General features: G+C 48.8%; 1 protein-coding gene across 3 annotated transcripts; it reads left to right on the top strand.

Moving 5' to 3' along the window:
* Positions 1 to 365: 365 nt before the first annotated feature.
* Positions 366 to 21,478, top strand: RSF1 (remodeling and spacing factor 1). 3 transcript variants are annotated; one of them, XM_048495622.1, is made up of 10 exons: positions 366 to 452; positions 2,050 to 2,142; positions 3,896 to 4,101; positions 5,002 to 5,153; positions 6,214 to 7,838; positions 8,164 to 8,364; positions 10,777 to 10,881; positions 18,250 to 18,329; positions 20,378 to 20,432; positions 21,338 to 21,478. In XM_048495622.1, exons 1-10 carry the CDS (start codon positions 396 to 398, stop codon positions 21,449 to 21,451), a joined length of 2,688 nt encoding a protein of 895 aa, XP_048351579.1. In that variant the 5' UTR covers positions 366 to 395; the 3' UTR covers positions 21,452 to 21,478. The 3 variants fall into 3 exon arrangements, with proteins under 3 accessions (XP_048351579.1, XP_048351577.1, XP_048351580.1); XM_048495620.1 differs by having other exon boundaries at positions 6,211 to 7,838; XM_048495623.1 differs by lacking the exon at positions 8,164 to 8,364 and having other exon boundaries at positions 6,211 to 7,838.
* The last annotated feature ends 285 nt before the right edge of the window (positions 21,479 to 21,763 follow it).

Below are 21,763 nucleotides of genomic sequence, written 5' to 3'. Positions count from 1 at the left end.
AACAAGCAGACCTTGGTCTACCTTGCGTCCCTCTACTAGTCTAATACCTGTTTCCCACTCCTCAGTTCTAGGAAACATCAAATCAGAATTTTGAAAGGTGCCTGAAGTTATTGTTTCCCCTTCCAATGAAGGAAGCTCAGACCCTCAAAAACGTATACCCCGAAAATCTTGTTGTTCTGTGAGGTGCTGCTGGAATCCAATCTTGCTCCTGTGCTTTCCCTCTGTAGCGCATCTTCTGTTCCAAGGTTTAGTTCTCCTAGTTTTAAGTCACCAAGATTCACATGGCGCTACCTGTCCAGCAGTACAACCGCATCCAGGTGTGTCTGTGTCTAACGTTTCTCCTTTTCATGTTATTTGTAGTTCCCAGAGAATTGGTAGAACTTCATCTGAAACTGATGAGAAAGATCGGGAAGTCCGTCACAGCCGACCGATGGGAAAAATACTTGATCAAGGTACGGTGTTCTGACATTCAATATTTAGAAATCCTTGTGTCAGATTAGTGATAGGATACTGTATTTTTAGATTACTCACTAGGGTAGGGTTCTTACACTAACACAGCTGTAGACTGTTGGGGGTTAGTTCTTAGGTCATTGTATTTTCTGTAGTTTATGCTACAGAAGGGGCAAGTTGCCATCCATATTTATTATTGTCTGTTTAAGCCAGTGGTGGCACTCAGAGCCCTCTCTGTGGGCACACGCAATCAGAGCCGCCCCCACCCTCTCACACATATCTAGGCTGGCCTGGGCCACTGGGCTCGATTGTTAGCATGAAACCTAAGACCTCGTTTTGGGGGAGCAGCATAGGTAACCCTGTTAAGCGCTGTTAAATCCCACTGATTTTCATGCAAATAACTAAAGCATGATCCTTTGCCTGGGAGTACGCTCGGTTGCTGGCAGTGGGGCTTGCTTCTGAGTAAACCCTCCTAAGGTCGTGATTCACCCGTTGAAAGAGTTGCACGGTTGCTTCAAAGCAAACCCACCGACTACCACCAAACTTACTCCCGAGTAACGCATGCCTCGGAGCCAACCATTTTTTCTAAAGTAAAACCTCAGTATTCAGGTTAAATTGCCGTGTTGGCACTTTGCGATAAATAAGTGGGTTTTGGGTTGCAATTTGGGCACTCAGTCTCTAAAAGGTTCACCATCACTGGTTTAAGCTGATCATGTATGCTGTTGTGAAGATTGTTGCTTTTAGTTTATGATGTTATAGCTACCAACGTTTGTTTGTTATATTGCTATATTTATGATGTTTATGATGCTGTGTTTATTGATTTTATGTTTATTGATGCAATATTTACTGATGGTTGTTGTATGATGTTATACTTACTGATGTTTTTATTATGTTGTGCACCGCTCTGAGCCTTTTGGGGGAGGGCAGCATACAAATTAAATATACATACATACGTACGTACATTAGGTGTGATAACTACCAAATGCCTGCTAAGGTGGCCATCAGTGCTCCCTCCAAGCGTTCCCCAGAGCTGCTGAGAGGAACTGAGCCATCTGGGAGAGCTCCCCCTGCTGGATGGCCCCTTATCTGCACAGCACCCATACGGTGGCCGTGCACGCACACAACTTACATCGGTGGCTGCTGAAGGCTGGGAGGACTGATGGCAGCCAGGGCGAGAGTGGGAGGGCAGACAAGATGGCGGAGGTGGCGGCGGCAGCTGCCTCTCAGCATCGCTTCTTCTGTCACCGCTGCAAGGGGGAGGCTAGCCCCAAACTGCTGGGAAGAGGGGCAGGAAGAGGAGAGGGGAAAGCAGGCGGGCGGTGGACAGGCCAGGAAGAAGAAGGCGCCTTCCTGACACTGAGCAGAGTCAACCAGGACCAGCACTGGATTGGTAAACAAGCAAGGAAGTCCAGGGTGGTAGAGAGAAGCAGTGGCAAACCACCCATGCTCCTGTTGTGCCTTGAAAGCCCCCTGGGGTTGCCATGAGTTGGCCGTGGCTCGGAACGCGCTTTATCGTTGGTAGGAATCCTGTTTTGCTTCAGCGTGCGCATGCCCCGTGGAATCCCTCAACGGTTAACACGCCAGTAACTTTTCTTACAGATGTGTCAGGAATTCAACAGCACCTGGGCGTGGGAGATAGAGAAGAAGGGATACCTTGACATGAGCATCGAATGCAAGCTGGGGATTTTAAAGGTATGGTTCAGCGCAGTTTGGTCTCTTTCTCGGGGTGAGCGCCGATGATGGCTGTTCAGCAGACTGGTGCCAGGCTGTGAATTTGTGGACTCCCTTGTCCTTCTGTCTCACGCTTATTCCCGTCTCCGCTTCTGAGTTGCTTTATGCCTCTGCGTTCAGCAGAGGCCAACTTACTGGTGATCCCTGGCCCCTCAATGATGCAGCTGGCCTCCACCCGGGCCAGAGCTTTTACAGCTCTGGCCCCTGCCTGGTGGAACGCTCTACCTCCAGCTACACCTTGCTTGAGGCCTCTGCGGGGGGATCTTAATGATTTTCGCAGGACCTGCAAGACAGAGCTGTTCCACCAGGCCTTTGGGGAGTCCGGCCGCTGATGGTCCCCCCTCCCCTTTTTCTACAACATCTGTGGACCCTGCCGTCCCTCCTCCCCTCCCCCTCTTTTCTTTTCAGGGGATTTATTAGTAGGACGCCATCGATATATTTGATGTTAGAACGCTGCATTTTAATGGGGTTGGTTTAATATATATAGAGCCATTATTTAATGATTATTTAAATCTCAATATTATTGATTTTATTGTGCTCTATCTATTTGTTTGTTCACCGCCCTGAGCCCTCCGGGGGAGGGCGGTTTATAAATATAATTAACAACAACAACAATAATAACAACAATAATAATAATAATGTGGTCTGAATAGGGCAAACGACGGCTTAGCACTGACCTGCAACCTGTGGTTGGGACTGGGCTTGCTAACCGTTGCTTGGGTATCATCCCTAACGCAGTTTCCCAGTTTGGATTTCACAACAAACTGTGATTGGAAGAATCTGGAAGTGGGAATTTGGGCAGTGGTGGAAAGTTTGGGAGCTTGCTGCTTGTTCCTGATCCTCCAAGCAACACTTTTTCGCATACAGGCCTTCTGAGGTCACTTAGACCACCAGAAATGAGGGGCCTTGTACGTAGATGCGTATTGGGGTGTGTGTGTGTGCCCGGAGACATCCCCTTCTCCGGGTACCATCTGTGCCCCTTCACGCTCGGGGCACGGTTCAGGGGCGTTGAGCCCTGCCAGCCTGTGGGGAGCCCACCCGAGTCCTGCCCCCAGCCTCCATGCAGGCTAAGCTTTTCCCCTGGCCTCCGTGCAAACCAAGCCCCCCCCCCGCCTCTGTGCCGGCTGGCAGGTGACCCCATGTCCCTATAGGCCTTACTCCTCTGCTTGTACGAGAAGCCATGTTACCTTCATGCGATCAATCTCTCTGCAAAGGGGAGGACAAGTGAATTGTGAACGCTTGTTCCAGACTGAAAAAAGTTTGGGTCCACATTATATTATTGTTACGTTAATTTTATGACTGTTATTGTTTATGTTGTTTTATGTTGTTATTGTTCTATTGTTGTTTGCCGCCCTGAGTCCTCCTGGGGAGGGCAGGATACAAATTGAAAAATAAAAAAATTAATTAAAAAAAACCTTGATTCTGAATTCAGAACTAAAATGTCTATTTTAAAGGAAGGGGAAGCTGAAAGGCGTAAACTGTTTGCTTTGGTATCCAATTCAGATTTTTTTTTAAAAAAGATTGCATTGTAGTAAAAAAAAAAAAGGCTGAAATCCTCCTCCTGCCGTGTAAACCCAGGTATAACCTCATAAATGAACCAAAATCCACTACTTTGTGTCATGAGGTCTGATGCCAGTGTGTGGGGGTGGGCAAGAGGATAAACGTTTTCCTTCGGCGTTGCTTCCTTTGTCATCCTTTCCCTTCTTCCTCGCAGTACCTTTGTGAGTGTCAGTTCGACGACAATCTAAAGTTCAAGAACATCATCAACGAGGAAGATGCGGACGCCATGCGCCTCCAGCCGATCGGCAGAGACAAGGACGGCTTGACGTACTGGTACCAGTTGGACCAAGAGCATAACGTCAGGGTGTATGTGGAAGAACAGGACGATCAAGACGGGTCTTCGTGGAAGTGCATTGTGAGGTATTTCATTGCTCCAAGGCAGGGCTCCCCAACATTTTTGAGCCTGCAGGCACCTTCAGCACCGGGGCCCAGGATGGCAACCCTTGTACCCATTACTCCTGGTCCTAGTCTTTGTAGGTCGATTCCACACTTGCGTTATCGACCTAAGATCGAGCTGCGTTCGACCTGAGTGCTCCGCACAACCACTGGGATCGACGTGGTTTTGTACCAGCTTCACCCCGTGTAACGGTCAAATTTCCGACTCCAGTTGGGAACGACTACTTTTTCAGGGAACCACGCTCGAACTCAGCTCGATTCCAGTAAAGTGCGGAATCTCTGGTGCCAGGAGTCCCCTATTCAGCCAATCACAACTGAGTGTTTTGGGCATGCGTACAGCTGGCCAATCAAAAAACGCCACCTTCGTCCCTCCATTCCTGTGGCAGTTTTCTTTATAACGTGTGTGGGGATAGATAGAACATGGCCGTAGAACAGTAGCCAATCGGAACGGTGCGGCGAAGAGGCACAAGATGATTCCGCCCTCCGAGCTGGGATCAAGCTGGTTGCAGTGGGGAACAACAATGGCTTCGACCTAGGTCAGTACCCTTCTCAGGGAACTGGGTCGAACCTATTTTACTCATGTGCGGAATCGCCCGTAGCAGCAGAAAACAAGCTTGCTTCTCACCAACACCACATCCCTTCAAATTTATTTATTTATTTATTTATTTATTTATATATATATTCGGTTTATAAACCGCCCTCCCCCTAAGGGCTCAGGGCGGTGAGCATGGCTATCATGTCTAAGCATGGCTATCATGTCCCCTCTTAACCCTCTCTTCCCCAAACTAAACATCCCCAGCTCCCCAAGCCTCTCCCTAAGTCAGCTTCGTATGTCACGTTGCACCCTTCTTCTTTTTCATCCAGAAGCCGGAACGATCTGGCCGAAACGCTTGAACTACTGAAAGCACAAATCGATCCGGCGCTACTGAAGAAGCAGCAGCAGGACAGCTCCTCGCGAGAGAGCCCGAACATCGAAGACGAAGAGGCCAAAAAGGAGGAAGAAACGTCAGGTCAAGGTCTGGCTACTTTTCTTGTCTGGGCATCACAGCCTCGCTATTTGGGCAAATTTTGTACTCCACTAAGGAGTATGGGCGTGTCTGAAAATAGATATCCTTTGGGGCGGAGCTTACCCCGCATTCATCCTTAGGAACGCCACAAAGCCCCTCAAAAGGTGATGCTGTATCTGTCTGTCTAAGAACCCAGTCTCAGTTCTCTCTGAACTCTCTCAGCCCCACCAACCTCACAAGGTGTCCGTTGCGGGGAGAGGAAGGGGAAGGAGTTTTAATCCCCTTGCGTTTCCATACAGGGGAGAAAGGGAGGGGTATAAATCTCAACTCTTCTCCTCCTCCTCCTCCTGCTCCTTCTCTTCCTCCTCTAATCAGTCTGGAGATGGGAAAAAGAAGAAGGGTGGGGTGAAAGGAAAAGGGAGACCAATGATATTGGAACTGTTGTTGACCTCAAACGTAAGCCTGGCGGAACAGCTCTGTCTTGCCGACCTGGCAAAATTGTAGTAGAACTCACAAAGCCTGGATCTGCCAGGCTGAGGCTAGAGTGGGAAAGGCCCTAGCCCTGGTCTAGGATAGCCAGGCAAATTTTGGGACCAGGGCCTGATGCACTATATAGATGCTCCAGCGCTGTAATAAACTGTAATTCCCAGGATTCATTTCATTTCATTTATTGCATTTATTGGCTACCCTTCCCTTTACGTGCTCACTTCAGCTTCCAACAGTCTTTTCAAGCAAAGCTGTAACGTTTAAATGGCGTAAAACAAATATACATTTGCCACGTAGATGTGAAAATGTTTGCTTGGTTAGAATAATCCTCTGAATAATATGGCACTCCAGATGTTCATGGATTACAATTCTCATCATCCCCTGCCAGCATGGCCAATTAACCATGCTGGCAGGGGCTGATGGGAATTGTAGTCCATGAACATCTGGAGTGCCACAATTTCGCCACCACGGCACTAGGCTGATTGAATACCGGGTGTAGTTGCCTCGGGAGACTAGAAAAAGCTTTTGGCTTACAGTTGTCATAACCTCGCTACTTCTGTTTTATGTTTGTTTTTGAAAGCAGAGAGCAACGCAATAAAAGAAAAGGAAGAGATAAAAGAAGAGCTGCCAAAGGAATCGGAGCCTCCCGCGGCTTCCGAAGGGGAGAACACGATAAAATTAGAGAAGGCGGAGGAGAGAGAAATCATAAAGCTGCCAGTTATAGTGAAGCTTGAGAAATCCTGCGAGAACAACGGGGGAGCGCAGATCACCAAAGACGAGAGCGACTCTTTTAAAGAGAACGTGAAGCCCATCAAGGCGGAGGTAAAGGAAAACAAGCTTGAGCCAAAAGACTCGAAAGACGTGAATAGCAACTCGGAGAAGCCCGCTCACGAGCCGGAGAGGCTCGGGTTCTGCGTCGGCGTCAAAGCCCCCCAGGACGCCGCGGACAGGACCGCGGAAGAAAGCGAGAAGCTGAAGAACGACCAGCAGGCCAAGATCCCGCTGAAAAAACGGGAGATCAAGCTGACCGACGACTACGACAGTCCGCTGAAAGGGCCTTTGCGGAAATGCATCACCCCGACCAAGGACGTTTTGAAGGAGGAAGGGAAGCCGGAGGAGGAGACTTTTAAGAGGGTTCCCACGATCACGGACGGGAAGTTCCTCGTGAACGGGGAGGTCAGCTGTGAGAAAATCTTGCCAAATAACAAGCTGGACCGTTCCCCTGACACTAAGGAGGACCCCCCATGTTTGCCAAAGGAGAAAAACAGCGTAAGTGGGGAGAAAGTCCTAGAAACTGCTAGCACGAAAGTAAGAACGGGCGACGGGGCGAGAAGCGTTTTGCATACGGGCAAGGAGACTGACAAGCGGATACCCGACGTTTCCCAAAAAGTGCCTTCGAAGGAGGAAACCAGTCCTCCGGCGAAGGAAGGTTTGCTCGACACCAAGACGTCAGGGGTGATCGCAGAAGCACCTTCGAGCGCTGACGGATCTCTCAAGAAAAGTAAAGAACCCGTTAAAGCAGAGGAACTCCTTGAAAAATCCACGAAATCATCTTCCCCAAAGGTTGGCCTGACGGATGAGGATTTAAAAAGCAAAGATCCGCCCAAGGAGAAGCCGGATTTAACAAAGGCAGATGCGACTCCGCCGCCCGCTCCAGCTGTCTCCTCGGAGAAAGCTGCTGCTGAAAAAGAGGACTGTGATTCTCAAAGTGCGCTCCCTGATACAAAAACGGTACATAAAGAGCCGGACTGTAAACCCCAGAAGGCGTCCGAGGCGCCCAAATCAGACAGCTCCCAAAGCTCGGCCGAAGTACATTCGGAGAGTAAAAAGGAACCCGTGAAAAGCAAATGTAAATATAAGCTACTCTCAGAAGAAGGAAGCCGTCTGACCGAAAACAGGGAAATCACCTCCGAGAGGCAGAAAGACGGGATCAAGCTCACCATCCGGATTTCCAGCAAGAAGAAAACCGATCCTCCTCTGTCCAAGACCCAGGAGGCCGAAAAGGAGGAGGTGGTCAGCATCGGCCGCATCTTAAGGAGATCTCCCCGGATATCGAAGCCCACTCCCAAGATCGTGCAGACCCGAGAACAGAAGCCTGAGAAGAAGCCGGTCGAGGAAGAGGAGGAGAAGCCGGCCCCGGTCCAGAAACAGGACAAGAAAGAGGGCTCAAAAAAGCCGGAGAAGGAGGTGAATTCCAAGGCCGGCAAGGTAAAAACGATGTTCCAGGTTCCTTCTGTCTTAGGATGGTAACTGCTAGTGTTGGTAGAAACCCGAATCTTTCAAGGACCCTTCAGTCCCCGTCCCCCCCCCCCACTGGTAAATTATGCAAATCTGTACAGCTTGGGGTAATTTTAAGTGATGTTGCTGTTCGTTTGAATGGTGTGGGTGCAAAATCGTGCTTGAATGTGTAATCGCTCACTGCTCGTCTTAAATTCTCTGGCCCGGGAAGCAAAAATTCACAGCATCGTTTCTGGTTCTATTTTCCTTCAAGCGGTGAGCCATTTAGGTTTATTTCTTGTCACTGGACTTCTAGGCTGCGCAGCGAAGCAAAGTCCGGTGGGCTGGCACTAGAACCCGGGGCAGGTGGAGATACTCGAGCGGCGATGAGAGTGAGGAGTCGGAGAATGAGGAAGACTCCGAGGAGGAGGAGAGGGAGGGGGAGGAGGAAGAGCCAGCGCCAGCCGAGGATGATGAGCCGTGTAAGAAGTGTGGCCTCCCCAACCATCCGGAGCTGGTAGGTTTTTGGCTTTGGGGACGGCAGAACTGGGGAAAGCCGACGATTCGGAACCTGCTTGTTCGGCGCAGTCTTGTTTTGTGCTAGTAGTCGGTGCTGTTTCCACGGGCCCTCTGACCTCCGCTGCCCTCCTCCCCAGCAGAGCGGAAGTCAAAAAGAGAGGGGGGGGGCAGCCTGGCACAGTAGACCAGGATCTGGGAGACCTGAGTTCGAGTCCCCACACAGCCATGAAACTCGGTCACCAGTCACACACCCTCAGCCTAGCCTACTTTGGAGGGTCGTGGGGGGGGGGATGAAGCGTCTTTGGGGAGAAATCTGGGTGTAAATAAAGTAGATAAGTAAAAAATGAAAGTCTCCCCTTTCCGGGGAGGGGCTGTGGCTCAGTAGAAAAGTTTCTGCTTGGCAAACAGGAAGTACCAGGTTCAATCCCCGGCAGCCGCAGTCGAAAGAATCGGGCAGGAGGTGATTTTGAAAGACCTCTTCCTGAGACGCTGGAGAGACGCTGCCATTCTGGGGACGAAGAAGAGCAGAAGAGTTTGGATTTATGCCCCGTTTCTCTCCTTTAGGGAGACTCAAAGAGGCTCACAAACTCCCACTACAGACCTCTTGTGAGGCAGGTGGGGCTGAGAGAGTCCTGAGCGAACTCTGACTGGCCCGAAGTCACACGGCTGGAACGTAGGAGCGGGGAAACAAATCCGGTTCATCGGGTTAGAGTCCGCTTCTCCTGTGCGGGAGTGGGGATTCAAACCTAGTTCTCCAGACGAGAGCCCACTTGCTCAGAGCCAGCGTGGCATGGTGGTTCAGAGCAGGTGCACTCTAATCTGGAGAACCGGGTTTGATTCCCCGCTCTGCCGCTTGAGCTGTGGAGGCTTATCTGGTGAACTAGATTAGCTTGTGCACTCCCAACACATGCCAGCTGGGTGGCCTTGGGCTAGTCACAGTTCTTCGGAGCTCTCTCAGCCCCACCTACCTCACAGGGTGGTGGGGGGGGGGGAAGGGAAAGGAGATGGTAAGCCCCTTTGAGTCTCCTTACAGGATATAAATCCATATGCGTCCTCTACTACTACTTCTTAGCCTCTGCCCCCTGCCAGCGCTCTGATTCAGTAAAGTCCATTCTGGATCTGATTCAACATAGGGCAGCTGAATGCATTCCTTTATGCCTGTCTCCAGAAGCACCGGCAGATCGATCCCTGGTTTTTCCTATTCACAGCAAGGCAAGCACAGGTGACCTCTGAAAAGGGCTTGCAAGGCGACAAGGCTGCAGCAGAGGAGGGGGAAATCGGGTGGCATGGCCCCTCCACCTTGTGGAGAGGTCCACCATTTCTCCTGAGGCCCTTTCAAAGGACAGTTGCGTTGGTCTTCAGCGGGACAGTTAGATCTGAGTCCAGCGGAGACCGAGAAGGTTTTTCAGATTATGAGCTTTTGAGCATCGGCTCCCTCTGTTCAGAAACATCTGCTTCCGTACGAGGAGGTATCGGATGAAGGGAGCTTGGGCTCTTGAAGCTCATACCCTCAACATCTCGTTCGTCTCTAAAGTTATTCTGGACTCGAATCTAGCTGACATATCTCTAGTGGCGTACCACTAATGGGGACATGGGGTATCCCATGTTCCTGGGTGCGTGCCGTTCTGTGACTGGGGGGGGGGGGGGGCACCAGGCACCGGCCGGGTCCCTGTGCCTGGCCTCTCCCATGGCATGACCGGTGCCCGGAGGCTCCCCCCATGCCGGGGCACCCCTTGCTGACTGAGCTGATCACTGTGGCCACAAGCCAGCTCCCCGCCAATCCCCGTGAGGCCAGGGTGGGGAGAGCCAGGTGGAGGGTGAGTGCGGTGAGGCAGTAATGCCCCCGCGCGCAAATTAGCCCCGGTATGCCATTGCATACCACCTAAGGATCCACAGCGTTCTGTTGCATTAGGCCAGGGGTCTGCAACCTGTGGCTCTCCAGATGTTCATGGACTACAAATCCCATCAGCCCCTGCCAGCATGGCCAATTGGGTGCTGGCAGGGGCTGATGGGAATTGTAGTCCATGAACATCTGGAGAGCCACAGGTTGCAGACCCCTGCATGAGGCCCAAGGTTCAGCACGCTCTTTCTGAACACAGGTGGAAGAGGCAAAGTAGTTTCTCCCCCATTCTTAATTACAGCAAACCCAAACGGCCTGGGTTTAATAGATGCTGTGTTTTGGCGTGGCGTTGACTCTTGTCCCCCGCATCGGCTCCTGACATATTCTAAATAAATAAGCATAAGGTAGTCCGGCCGATTCACGAACACACAGTGCAGCCCGGCGGTCTTCCCGCTTTGCTTGTCTTGCATTCCGTCGCAACGTTTTCAGGATATCGATGCAAACGTTTGGAAACTGTTGTGGTTCCTTTCGCAGGCGCCAAGATGCTAACCTCTTGCCCTGTTTCCGCAGATTCTCTTGTGCGACTCTTGCGACAGCGGCTACCACACGGCGTGTCTGCGGCCTCCTCTGATGATAATCCCCGACGGAGAATGGTTCTGCCCTCCTTGCCAACACGTAGGCTTCATCTTTAATTTTTAAAGAAACCCTCCAACTGCTTTCCACTTCCCACCCTCTTTGGTTATAGTTAAACTCCAGCGTGGTACAGTGGTTAGAGTGTCAGACTAGCATTTGAGAGAACCGGGTTCCGATCCCTGCTCTATTATGGAAGCTCGCTGGGCGACTTTGGGCCAGCCGCACGCTCTTGGCCTACCGCACAGGGCTGTTGTGAGGATAAAATGGAGGAGAGAAAAGTGATGTATGCTGGTTCGGGTCCCCACTGGGAAGCAAGTCAGGGTATAACTGAAGTAAAATGCAAATGAATAAACATACTCTTAAGGCCTGTGTGTGCTTAGTGCTTTTAAAAAGAAATTTGGTTTTCAGGTCCACACCAAGGAAAGCAGTCGAACAAACTATGCTAGGGTCCCCACTGTTTTTGACCACGTGGGCACCTTTGAAATTCTGGCACAGTGTTAGAATCATAGAATCATCAAGTTGGAAGAGACCCCAAGGGCCATCAAGTCCAACCCCCTGCAGTGCAGGAACACACAATCAAAGCACTCCTGACAGATGGCCATCCAGCCTCTGTTGAAAAACCTCCAAAGAAGGAGACTCCACCACACTCCGAGGTGGTGCATGCCACTGTCGAACAGCCCTGACAGTCAAGAGGTTTTTCCTGATGTTTAGGTGGAATCTCTTTTCCTTCACCTTGAACCCATGACTCCTGGTCCTAGCTTGCTCCCTCACCAACCAGACATCCCTTCAAACATCTAAACATGGCTATCACATCACCTCTTAACCTCAACTCCCTGAGTCTCTCCTCATAGCACATGGACTCCAGACCTTTTACCATTTTGGTCGCCCTCCTCTGGACCTGTTCCAACTTATGTTAAGAACATAAGAACATAAGAACTAGCCTGCTGGGTCAGACCAGAGTCCATCTAGTCCAGCACTCTGCTACTTGCAGTAGCCCACCAGGTGCCTTTGGGAGCTCACATGCAGGAGGTGAAAGCAATGGCCTTCTGCTGCTCCTGAGCACCTGGTCTGCCAAGGCATTTGCAATCTGAGATCAAGGAGGATCCAGATTGGTAGCCATAGATCGACTTCTCCTCCATAAATCTGTCCAAGCCCCTTTTAACATGGCCATCATCACCTCCTGTGGCAACATATTCCAAACACCAATCCCACGTTGTGCGAAGAAGTGTTTCCTTTTATTAGTTCTAATTCTTCCAGCATTTTCAATGAATGCCCCCTGTTGTTGGCGCAACCATCAAATGACTGTCAAAAAATGACTGCCACAGAAGGGAGAGCCGGCCGTAAGGTTGCTGCTGTGGATTATTTCCAGTCACACAATGCTAATTCCTTGTGCTCCAGTGGGAGCTGCCTCGCCCACTTCGTAAAAACACTCAGGAGGGCACCAGGAAAGATGCTGGTGGGCCTTGTGGCCTCCGTAGACCCTGCGTTGGGGACCCTTGAATAAAGCCAACTTGCACAATTCCCATTTTTGGCATGTTGTGTGGGAAGACAGAGCACGGATGGCCAGCCCTGTAAGGAATTCCATAGAAGCAGAAATAAAAGGCTTTTTGGGTGTAAAAGACCGTTTATTCAGACATCCTAGAAAGCTCACGATAATGCCTGCAGCAGGAATAAAGACTCCGCCAGAAGCACAGGTTATAATCTCTGTGTCCATCCCATCCTCCCCGGATTCCCATGGAACGGGAGGTCTGGCCCCCCAGATATAGTCTGGCTGAGAAGTTGGAGCTGGCCCATCGCCCGGGCTGTGGAATGTAGTCAAGGCCAGGCGGCTGACCCGCTCATCAACACCATTGAATCCTTTACAAGCCCTCAGCTATTTCTGAGATTTCACAGGACACTGTCTGCTTGCGTTCAGATGCGCCTTTGTAGCCGTAAGGGCTGGGAATCTCGTAAAAACGCGAACACTGATATTGTCTGGAGACAGACGTTGGGGGCTTGAGAAACGGGGTGGGTGGGGAAGAGAACAGCGAGGCTTGGAAAGGATCGACAGGGAAGAGATCCTCCATGTGGCGCTGAGTTCCCTCAGTATCTGGCCATCCTGGTCCCTTCTGATGCTTTGCAAGCCTGGTCGAGCTTGAAAACACCGGTGGTGGTGGTGGTGGAGGAGGAGTTTGGATTTATACCCCACTTTTCTCTCCTGTGAGGAGACTCAAGGTGGCTTACAAGCTCCTTTCCTTTCCTCTCCCCACAACAGACCCCTTGTGAGGTAGGTGGGGCTGAGAGAGTCCTGAGAGAACTGTGACTAGCCCAGGGTCACCCAGCAGGAATGTAGGAGTGTGGAAACAAACCCAGTTCACCAGATAAGCCTCCGTCACTCAGGTGGAGGAGTGGGGAATCGAACCGGGTTCTTCAGCTGCTCTTAACCACTACGTCATGCTGGCTCTCCTGTATTTAGCATATTTTGGGGAGAAAGGAACCCAATGAGTATCTCTTTGCATTTTCTGAAGTTGAATTTTAACCTGCTGTTCCATTGTTTGGTTACCCAACATACGGAGAGCTGTATTTTACCTCTTCATACAATCTGTGTAGAAATTTTTACGACCCCAGGTGAAATACCCACCGTGTTACCTTCACACCTTAGCAGTCATGCCAGCTCGTTCCTGTCACTGAAACAGATCTTCAAGAAATTCCAATTTGCTTCCCTCCGTGGCTAAAACTTGTCTATTTACTCCTCCTTTCTGCTTCCTTTTTTCTTTACCAGTTTCTGATCTGTAAAGAGGACCCGTCCTCTTATCCCGTGACTGCTAAGTTTCCTTAGGAGTCTTGGGGGAGGGACTATGTCAAAGGCCTTTTTGAAAGCCCAAGTGTACAGTGTCCACAGGAATCAACCCCTACATGCATGCGTGTGGACATTTCATGGAATTTCGAAAGGTTAGTGAGGCGAGATTTCCTTTTGCCAGAGGCCTTGCTCATCCTTCCTCAGCAAGACTTGTTCTTCTGTCTGTTCAGCCATTCGAACCTACTAAATGTTGACTGAGAGAAATTTTTCTCTTTCTCACAATACTAGAACCAGGGGGCATTCATTGAAAATGCTGGGGGGAAGAATTAGGACTAATAAAAGGAAACACTTCTTCGCGCAACATGTGATTGGTGTTTGGAATATGCTGCCACAGGAGGTGGTGATGGCCACTAACCTGGATAGATTTAAAAAGGGCTTGGACAGATTGATGGAGGAGAAGTCGATTTATGGCTCCCAATCTTGATCCTCCTAGATCTGAGATTGCAAATGCCTTAGCAGACCAGGTGCTCGGGAGCAGCAGCTGCAGCAGAAGGCCATTGCTTTCACCTCCTGCAGGTGAGCTCCCAAAGGCACCTGGTGGGCCACTGCGAGTAGCAGAGAGCTGGACTAGATGGACTCTGGTCTGATCCAGCTGGCGTGTTCTTATGTTCTAATGTCTTTCACTAGGTTGATCCAGTCAAAAATGAAGCTGTGATTTCCCCAGAGTTACCCGTGGCCCAGACTAGCCCTGTCACATCGTAGGATCATAGAGTTGGAAGAGACCCCAAGGGCCATCAAGTCCAACCCCCTGCAGTGCAGGAACACACAATCACACATCACATCTCAGAAGTTAAGCGGGGTCTGCCCTGGTTAGGACATGGATGGGAGACCACCAAGGAAGTCCAACCTCTCAACAGAGAGGCAGGCGATGGCAAACCAGTTTTAACATCTCTTGCCTTGAAAACTCCATGCGGGATTGCCATAAGCTGGCTTTGACTGACATTTTCCAACCATTTTATCCTCAAAAACCCCCAAAAGCCTGGCTACCGTCCAGTTCCCTGGTCCCAAAGCTTTTTAAAATGACACTGTATATTTGAGTTCTTAGAGAGGTCAAGTGCTTTATTTTGTTGATTCTATTAGCTGAATAGCTGCTGGCTCTTCAGTGTTTTCAAAAGGAGACCAGCGGCCGTTTCTCCTTCACTCCAACATGTTTTGTTGTTGACGTGAGATCTCTTTGTCACAGTCTTGGTCTAATGTAATTATAAATCTGCTTAACATCCCCTCTCTTACAATTTATTACAGATTTTCAGGCTACAGTTTTTCATTATGGGCATCGCTCCATTATGGCTTTTGGCAATTCACCGTGACTGTTCCTAATGCTCCCCCTCCCCCAATTCGGGCATAAAATATTCCACCAGAATCTGCAATGGAAAGTGACCATTTCTATCTTCCATATCACAGTGTATCTCCAGCCGCTTTCGCAGTTTAAAGTACTTGAAAATGTCGTCTTTCTTTAGCTGGGATTTTTGCTGTTTTAAATTTTCTTAGTTTGCCGTGTTAAAAACCTTTCTTTGTTCTCCTGGAGGCGACTTCGGGCATCCTGTATGGGTGATTTCCAACCCTTGCTCAGGGAGGCAGGACAGATTTCTTTTGTCACTTCCTGTAGAGGGTTGGTCATCCCTTCTGGACCCAGTTCGTTTCCTGCCCACAGCAGGGAGAGCAGGACTTGGAGCTAGCTCCAAGCTAAATTTAGCAAATTCTACTCTCTTGGTTCCTTTTCGTCTTTTCGTTTCTGCTGTTAATATCCTTGATTCGTTTACGTGTCGTAAGTCCCTCTGTGTTTGTCTGACTAACTACATTTACCGTTTAGTTTGCCACCTAAACAGGCCGCCATAAAATGGCCGCCTACAGAACTTTCTCCCCACCGCCAGAGACCTTCGGGAGGTTGGTGGCTGAGGGAACGAGGGCAGCCACCCGTAAAGGGTCGCGAAGGCCCGACTCCCCGAGCGCTTCATCCGAGGCTTCGACGGCATTCACCGTCGCCTCGTTCACTGCTGCCTCAACCGCCAACGCACCTTGTATTTGAGAATTCGTGATAGTGCTCATTTGAGGAAGAACTATCAGATTTCCTAGAAAGGTCGTAAACGTCCTGAGAGTAACTTCCATTTTCCTCCTAACGTCTTCATTCTTACAAAAACATCCCTCTTGATCGGAGTTGCCCACATTCTGAAATTTCTGGGCCATTTTCCTCATATCAGAACTTAATCGTGGTGTGGTCCCCGTTAGTTTTTTAGTTTAAAGCCACTTCGTATATTTGGGACGAACTGTTCCTCGGCACACTTACTGATTGTGCCAAAACATTTTGCTACTTTCTCAAGGGCAGCATTTATATCTATTTGTTCAGCATGGAGGTATAGGAAGTCATTCTGTATTGCTACCGCTCTACCTTCTGGATGTTTTCTTTTCATCCCAGTAGCAATCAAAATTTCAATCTGGGGCTGATGATATGTCACTCTCTTACTTCTTTAATCTTTCTACCCATACGGACGTCTCCTTTGACTTACTCTGTAAAAACAAGTCTGTTAATATCTACCATCTTTTCTACCCTGTATCCATGGATAATGTCTGGGTTGCTTCCCGTTCTACAAAGTTCCTTGAATGCTCATTATATGTTTTCCTGTTCTGGTGCCCGTTGTAGAGTTTGGGGGTCCTAGCGTTTGCATGCATGCAGAACTCTCCCTAGTTCTCCCCAGGTTTCCTCAGCACACGATTCCTGTGCAGACATAATGTTAGAAATCATAGAGCTGGAAGAGACCCCAAAGGCCATCAAGTTCTTGATTGCATAAGCAAATTAGGAGTGACTGTAGTAATCACATGTTCCCTGTCTTCTAGAGCTCACCGCTGCAGCCTAACGCTAAACGTGTTTCCCGTTTAACCAAGCGTCCAATCTCTTTTAAAATTCTGCATTTAAACTTTCAAAATTTTAAAATTTTAAAAAGACCCTGAGTTCATCTTAATCATGGGCAGTATTGGTGCTCCCATAGTACCCTGTTTTCCCGAATATAAGACATCCCTGGAAAATAAGACATAGTAGAGGTTTTGCTGAAGTGCGAAATATAAGGTATCCCCCAAAAGTAAGACGTAGCAAAGTTTTTGTTTGGAAGCATGCCCGGCGAACAGAACACAGAAAAATAAGACATCCGCTGAAAATAAGACATAGCGCAACTTGGGGAGCAAAAATTAATATAAGACACTGTCTTATTTTCAGGGAAACACGGTATGTGAGGCACAGTTGAGAGCGGGGAACATTTGCGCAAGGATGTGTGATGGAAACTTTATAGCTGAGCAATAGCAGCCGTATGGGCAAGGCTTCGATGTTTTATATCTGATTTATTTACACATCATCTTTCTGCCTCTGAGAGGCATTGAGGAGTCTCTTGCTTTGGTGGAGAGCTGCTCATGCTGGAGAACAGAGCCTCCATTATTAGAGCATATTAACAGAGCCCGCTACCTTAAGAACTAAGGACTTTAACTGCAAGAATGGGTGTAGGGATACTTTTGGAACAATGCAGCTGTACAATTCAAGAATGCAATAGACACTCTATAATTTATTTTACAATTTTCAGGTGGGTAGCCATGTTAGTAGAAGAGCTAGATTTGAGTCAAGTAGCACATTAGAGACCAACAAAATCTCCAGGATATAAGAGCTAGAAGAGCTAGATTTGAGTTAAGTAGCGCATTAGAGACCAACAAAAACTTGCTCATATCTGATGCAAGGACCCTCTAAAGGTTATACCCTGGTAATCTTGTTGGTCTTAAAGAAGAAGAAGAGTTTGGATTTATATCCCCCCTTTCTCTCCTATAAGGAGACTCAAAGGGCCTTACAATCTCCTTTCCTTCCCACACACCCCTCACACACCCTTTAAGGTGGGTGGGGCTGAGAGAGCTCCAAAGAACTATGTCTAGCCCAAAGTCACCCAGCTGGCATGTGTTAGAGTGCACAAGCTAATCTGGTTCCCCAGATAAGCCTCCACAGCTCAAGTGCCAGAGTGGGGAATTAAACCTGGTTCTCCAGATTAGAGTGCACCTGCTCTTAACCACTACACCATGCTGGCTCTTGACTCCACTCTTGTTTTACCATGGATGCGTCAGTCCCACATTATATATTGATTTTCCAAAATGGTATATTTCATTTTTTTGTTTTGACTCTAATGTCCTTTCTTCACTGATTGGCTGATTACCCACTGGCGCTCTGGAGAGCAGTGGGACCGGAAGCGTGTCTGGGCAAGAAATCTTGTCCTGACGCGCTTCCTCTTTACGGCGCACTGAGAGGAGGTACGTCAGTGCAAGATTCCTTGTCCTGACACGTTTCCTCTTGCCCTGCATGTGCTTCTCGCTTTCCGTGGGGAAGGTAGGAGCACTTCTGGCATGACTTTTCGCGCCAGAGGGGGTGAGGGCACGGAACAGCCTGCAGTAAGTAATCGGCAATTGTGTGCTTTCTGAACAATGATCAGCCCTCTTCTGGAAGTACCGGCACCTATGTGGAGGGATAACGGAGAGGAGTACACGTTAAGGGATCAGCAGCATCAAATGTGCTAACGCCGTGTTTGGTTTTATTTAATTCCCCATAGAAATTACTCTGCGAGAAGTTAGAAGAACAGCTGCAGGATCTCGACGTCGTCTTGAAAAAGAAAGAACGAGCTGAGCGAAGGTATCTGTCCCTGTTCCCTTGACCAGAGTCTTAGTGGCCACTGTGGTTCCGCAAGGCAAGAGAGGCAGAGCCATTGGAGTGGTGCTTTTATTTAGATTCCTTCCTGTGTCTTTACTAGATGTTTTGGGAGTCGCAGAATTTCAAGGAAGAAATTGGAACACATATTTCGGTCATTGGTAGACCATCCTTGTCGAATTTTTGAGTTCCCCAGAACGCTTTCCCGGGGGAGAAGTCACAAACGACTGTTCTCTTCAGAGGTTCTCAGTACAAGTTTTAAGCCATGTCTGTAAACGAAAGGTTAATGCTAAAAGAGACAACTTTGCATCCTGGTACTGGTCAGGTCAAGGGTCAAGGTAGTCTTCTGTGCAATCACTGGATCATTACTGACCCATAGGGTGACATCACATCACGACGATTCCCCAGGCAGGCCGTGTTTACGGAGTAGTTTGCCACTGCTTTCCTGGTCAGCTACACTTTGCTTGCAGGATGCCGGGTAACTCATTTTACTGATCTTGGAAGGATCGAAGGATGAGTCAGCCTTGAGCCAGATACCTGAAACCAACTCCTGTCAGGATCGAACTTGAGCCGCATGTGTAGCTTATGACTGCAGTACTACAGTTTACCACTCTGCCCCAGTGGCATAGCGCCAATGGGGCAGGGGGGAGCCCCGCCCCAGGCGCGTGCCATTGGGATCACACCCCTCCCCCTTCCACCCTCAGCACCCCCACCCCACCCTGTGCCCCCCACCACTTCCTTAGTTCCTCGCTCCTGCTCCTTAGTTCCTCTCTCTTCCCCCTTAGTTCTTCTGTAGCCTGGTAAAAACTACACTTCCCATGAGATCTTGCTCCTGGGAAGTGTAGTTCCCACCAGGCTGCAGGAGAGAGGAACTAAAGCAGGAGCCTTCAAACTATGGCCCTCCAGATGTTCAGGAACTACAATTCCCATCAGCCCTGCTACTTGGCCATGCTGGCAGAGGCTGATGGGAATTGTAGCTCCTGAACATCTGGAGGGCCATAGTTTGAAGACCTCTGAACTAATCGGGGGCGGGGGGAGGCGCAGGGGCGGTGCTGGGTGCCATTTTGCCCCTCCACGCCTCTGCTCTGCCCCATCGGGCTCCTTTGTATTGATCATGATGGGAACGATTATGAAAATATAGCTGGGAAAATTGATCAAAAGTCAGACGGACGATATCGGGGTGGATCCAACCACCTCCCTTCCTCCAGCGGAAGACGCACTTAATTTAGAAGACGTCTGCTCGGATGGGAGCAAGGCTTGAAACCTGAGCCAGAAGGAAGAGGTGGGGTTTGGAGGCATAAATATAGCTCAGTAGAGTGGTTCTTACTTAAAGCCAGCGGCCACGATCATTTTCCTGGGGGTAGAAAGGTTACAGCGGAGTAAAGATGAAGGTGTAGTCTGGTGTTTGATCACAGCAAGCTGCAAAAGGGCTTTTGTGAGGAAGTGGAAACTTTGAAGCAGAAGAGCGGTAACAGCTCCGCCAGAGGATTTTATTTTTCAGCTGCGCTTTGACCCTCCGTGGGTCATCTTCTGTGTGTTTGTGGGGAGCCTCCCCTGAAGTTAATTTTCATTAGATGGTGTTGACAGCTAGAAGATCTTGTGCTTTTCAAGAACCGCTTCCAAGACCTTCTTTCTCAACACACAGACACGCCCTCCATTTTTGCTCTTGACCAAGCTGTCTGTTCTCCTTTTGTACGCGTGCAAATGAGAGAACGCTTTGGGCATGTAAATAAAAAATACTGAGTTTTTTGGTACGGAAAAAGACCGTACTTGGAGCATACACTAACACATGATAATGTTGTAACGTTTAACTGGGTTGTTGTGAGGCTATAATAGGCATGCTGATCTGAGCTCCTTGGCCGGAATAAAAATTGTACATAAGCTTACATAAATGTAAACAGGTGCTTGTAACAAATAACAAAGTGGGGCATCAGGAAAGGTGCGGCACCTGGAAAAATGACAGGTGTTGTGAAGAACTTCATTGTTAACTCATCACTGTTTTCTTTTTCTCTCCCTCCATGTTCCCCTCAAAGGAAAGAACGCCTTGTGTACGTGGGGATTAGTATAGAAAACATCATTCCACCGCAAGTAAGTTAAATTGGACGTAACGATTTTATTTTTCCTTTTATGCTTGTGTCTGCTCCGCTCCCTGTGCTCTGGTTAATGAAATCTCGCCATGCGCGTATGAATCTTGGAAACAGTGAGGGCTGCAAACTTAACTGGATTGGGCACTGTTTTTAATCTGGAAGCTTTTATGCCAATCAGTCATTTATGGTTTCATGTTGTGTGTGTGAATGCTGGGTTTTTAAGTGCCGGGTTTTAAATAACTGGTAATTTGGAGGGTGGAGTAAGCTGCTTCAGGCAAGTTCTGCGTAGAGGCAGCATACAAATTTTCTTGACATTAGCTACCATGTTTCCCCAAAAATAAGACAGGGTCTTATATTAATTTTTGCACCAAAAGATCCATTAGGGCGTATTTTAGGGGAAATACGGTACCTTCACAATTCATTAAGGCGGGCTCTCAGCAACCCGTCACGTGTGATGCAAGCCGCGTCCTCATTGGCAGGGAGCACTCTGCTGGATCACACCATCCTGATCTGTAACTACCGGTAGGGCTTATGTTTAGAGTAGGGCTTACATTTTAAGCATCCTCCAAAAATCCTGAAAAATCATGATAGGGCTTATTTTCGGCATAGGGCTTATTTTCGGGGAAACACGGTACACTGAAGAACACAAATGTTGAGCAAAACAGATAAGCGGGATCTAGCCTAACGCAACCTGTGTCTTCACCATGACATTCAGTGTTAATTGCGTTCGCTTGCAAATTCAGTCTGGAGAGCGTGGTTCTGTCACAGCTAGGTGCGTCAGCCGGCTATTTCCAGTTAAAGTCAGAAGGTTTGAGGTTGCGCTCAGACGTTTCAGATGCTGGAGAGACGCTCTTATGTCAGCTGTGACTCTTGCTGCCCCTAATACCTGGTCTGACTTGGAAACAGGAGCCAGAAATACCCGAAAGTGTGGAAGAAAAGAAGAAAGATCCCAAAAAATCCAAGGTGAAGTTGCACGAAAGGAGGTCGACGCGGCAAAGGAAGTGCATAAGCTATAGGTAAGTGAACTCTGTGTGCGTGCGTGCGTGCGTGCCTGTTCGTGCTCGTGTGGAACATTCCCTCCCCCACATTTAATTTTTTAAAAATATTTCCTTTATATCCCATCTTCCTGGATGAGACTCGAGGTGAATGGATGAATGTTTATTTACAGTTAACAACCAGTAATACAATAATTCATAAAAGGCCAAATTCCAAATGACATGATAGCCCTGTTTAGATATTTGAAGGGATGCCATGTCGAAGAGGGAGCAACCTTGTTTTCTGCTACCTCAGAGACTTGGGCACGGAGCAATGGATTCAAAATGCAGGAAAAGA

Source organism: Sphaerodactylus townsendi, linkage group LG04 (genome assembly GCF_021028975.2).
Source record: "Sphaerodactylus townsendi isolate TG3544 linkage group LG04, MPM_Stown_v2.3, whole genome shotgun sequence".
Taxonomy (NCBI): Eukaryota; Metazoa; Chordata; class Lepidosauria; order Squamata; family Sphaerodactylidae; genus Sphaerodactylus; species Sphaerodactylus townsendi.
This window is presented reverse-complemented; position numbering and strand designations above follow the sequence as displayed.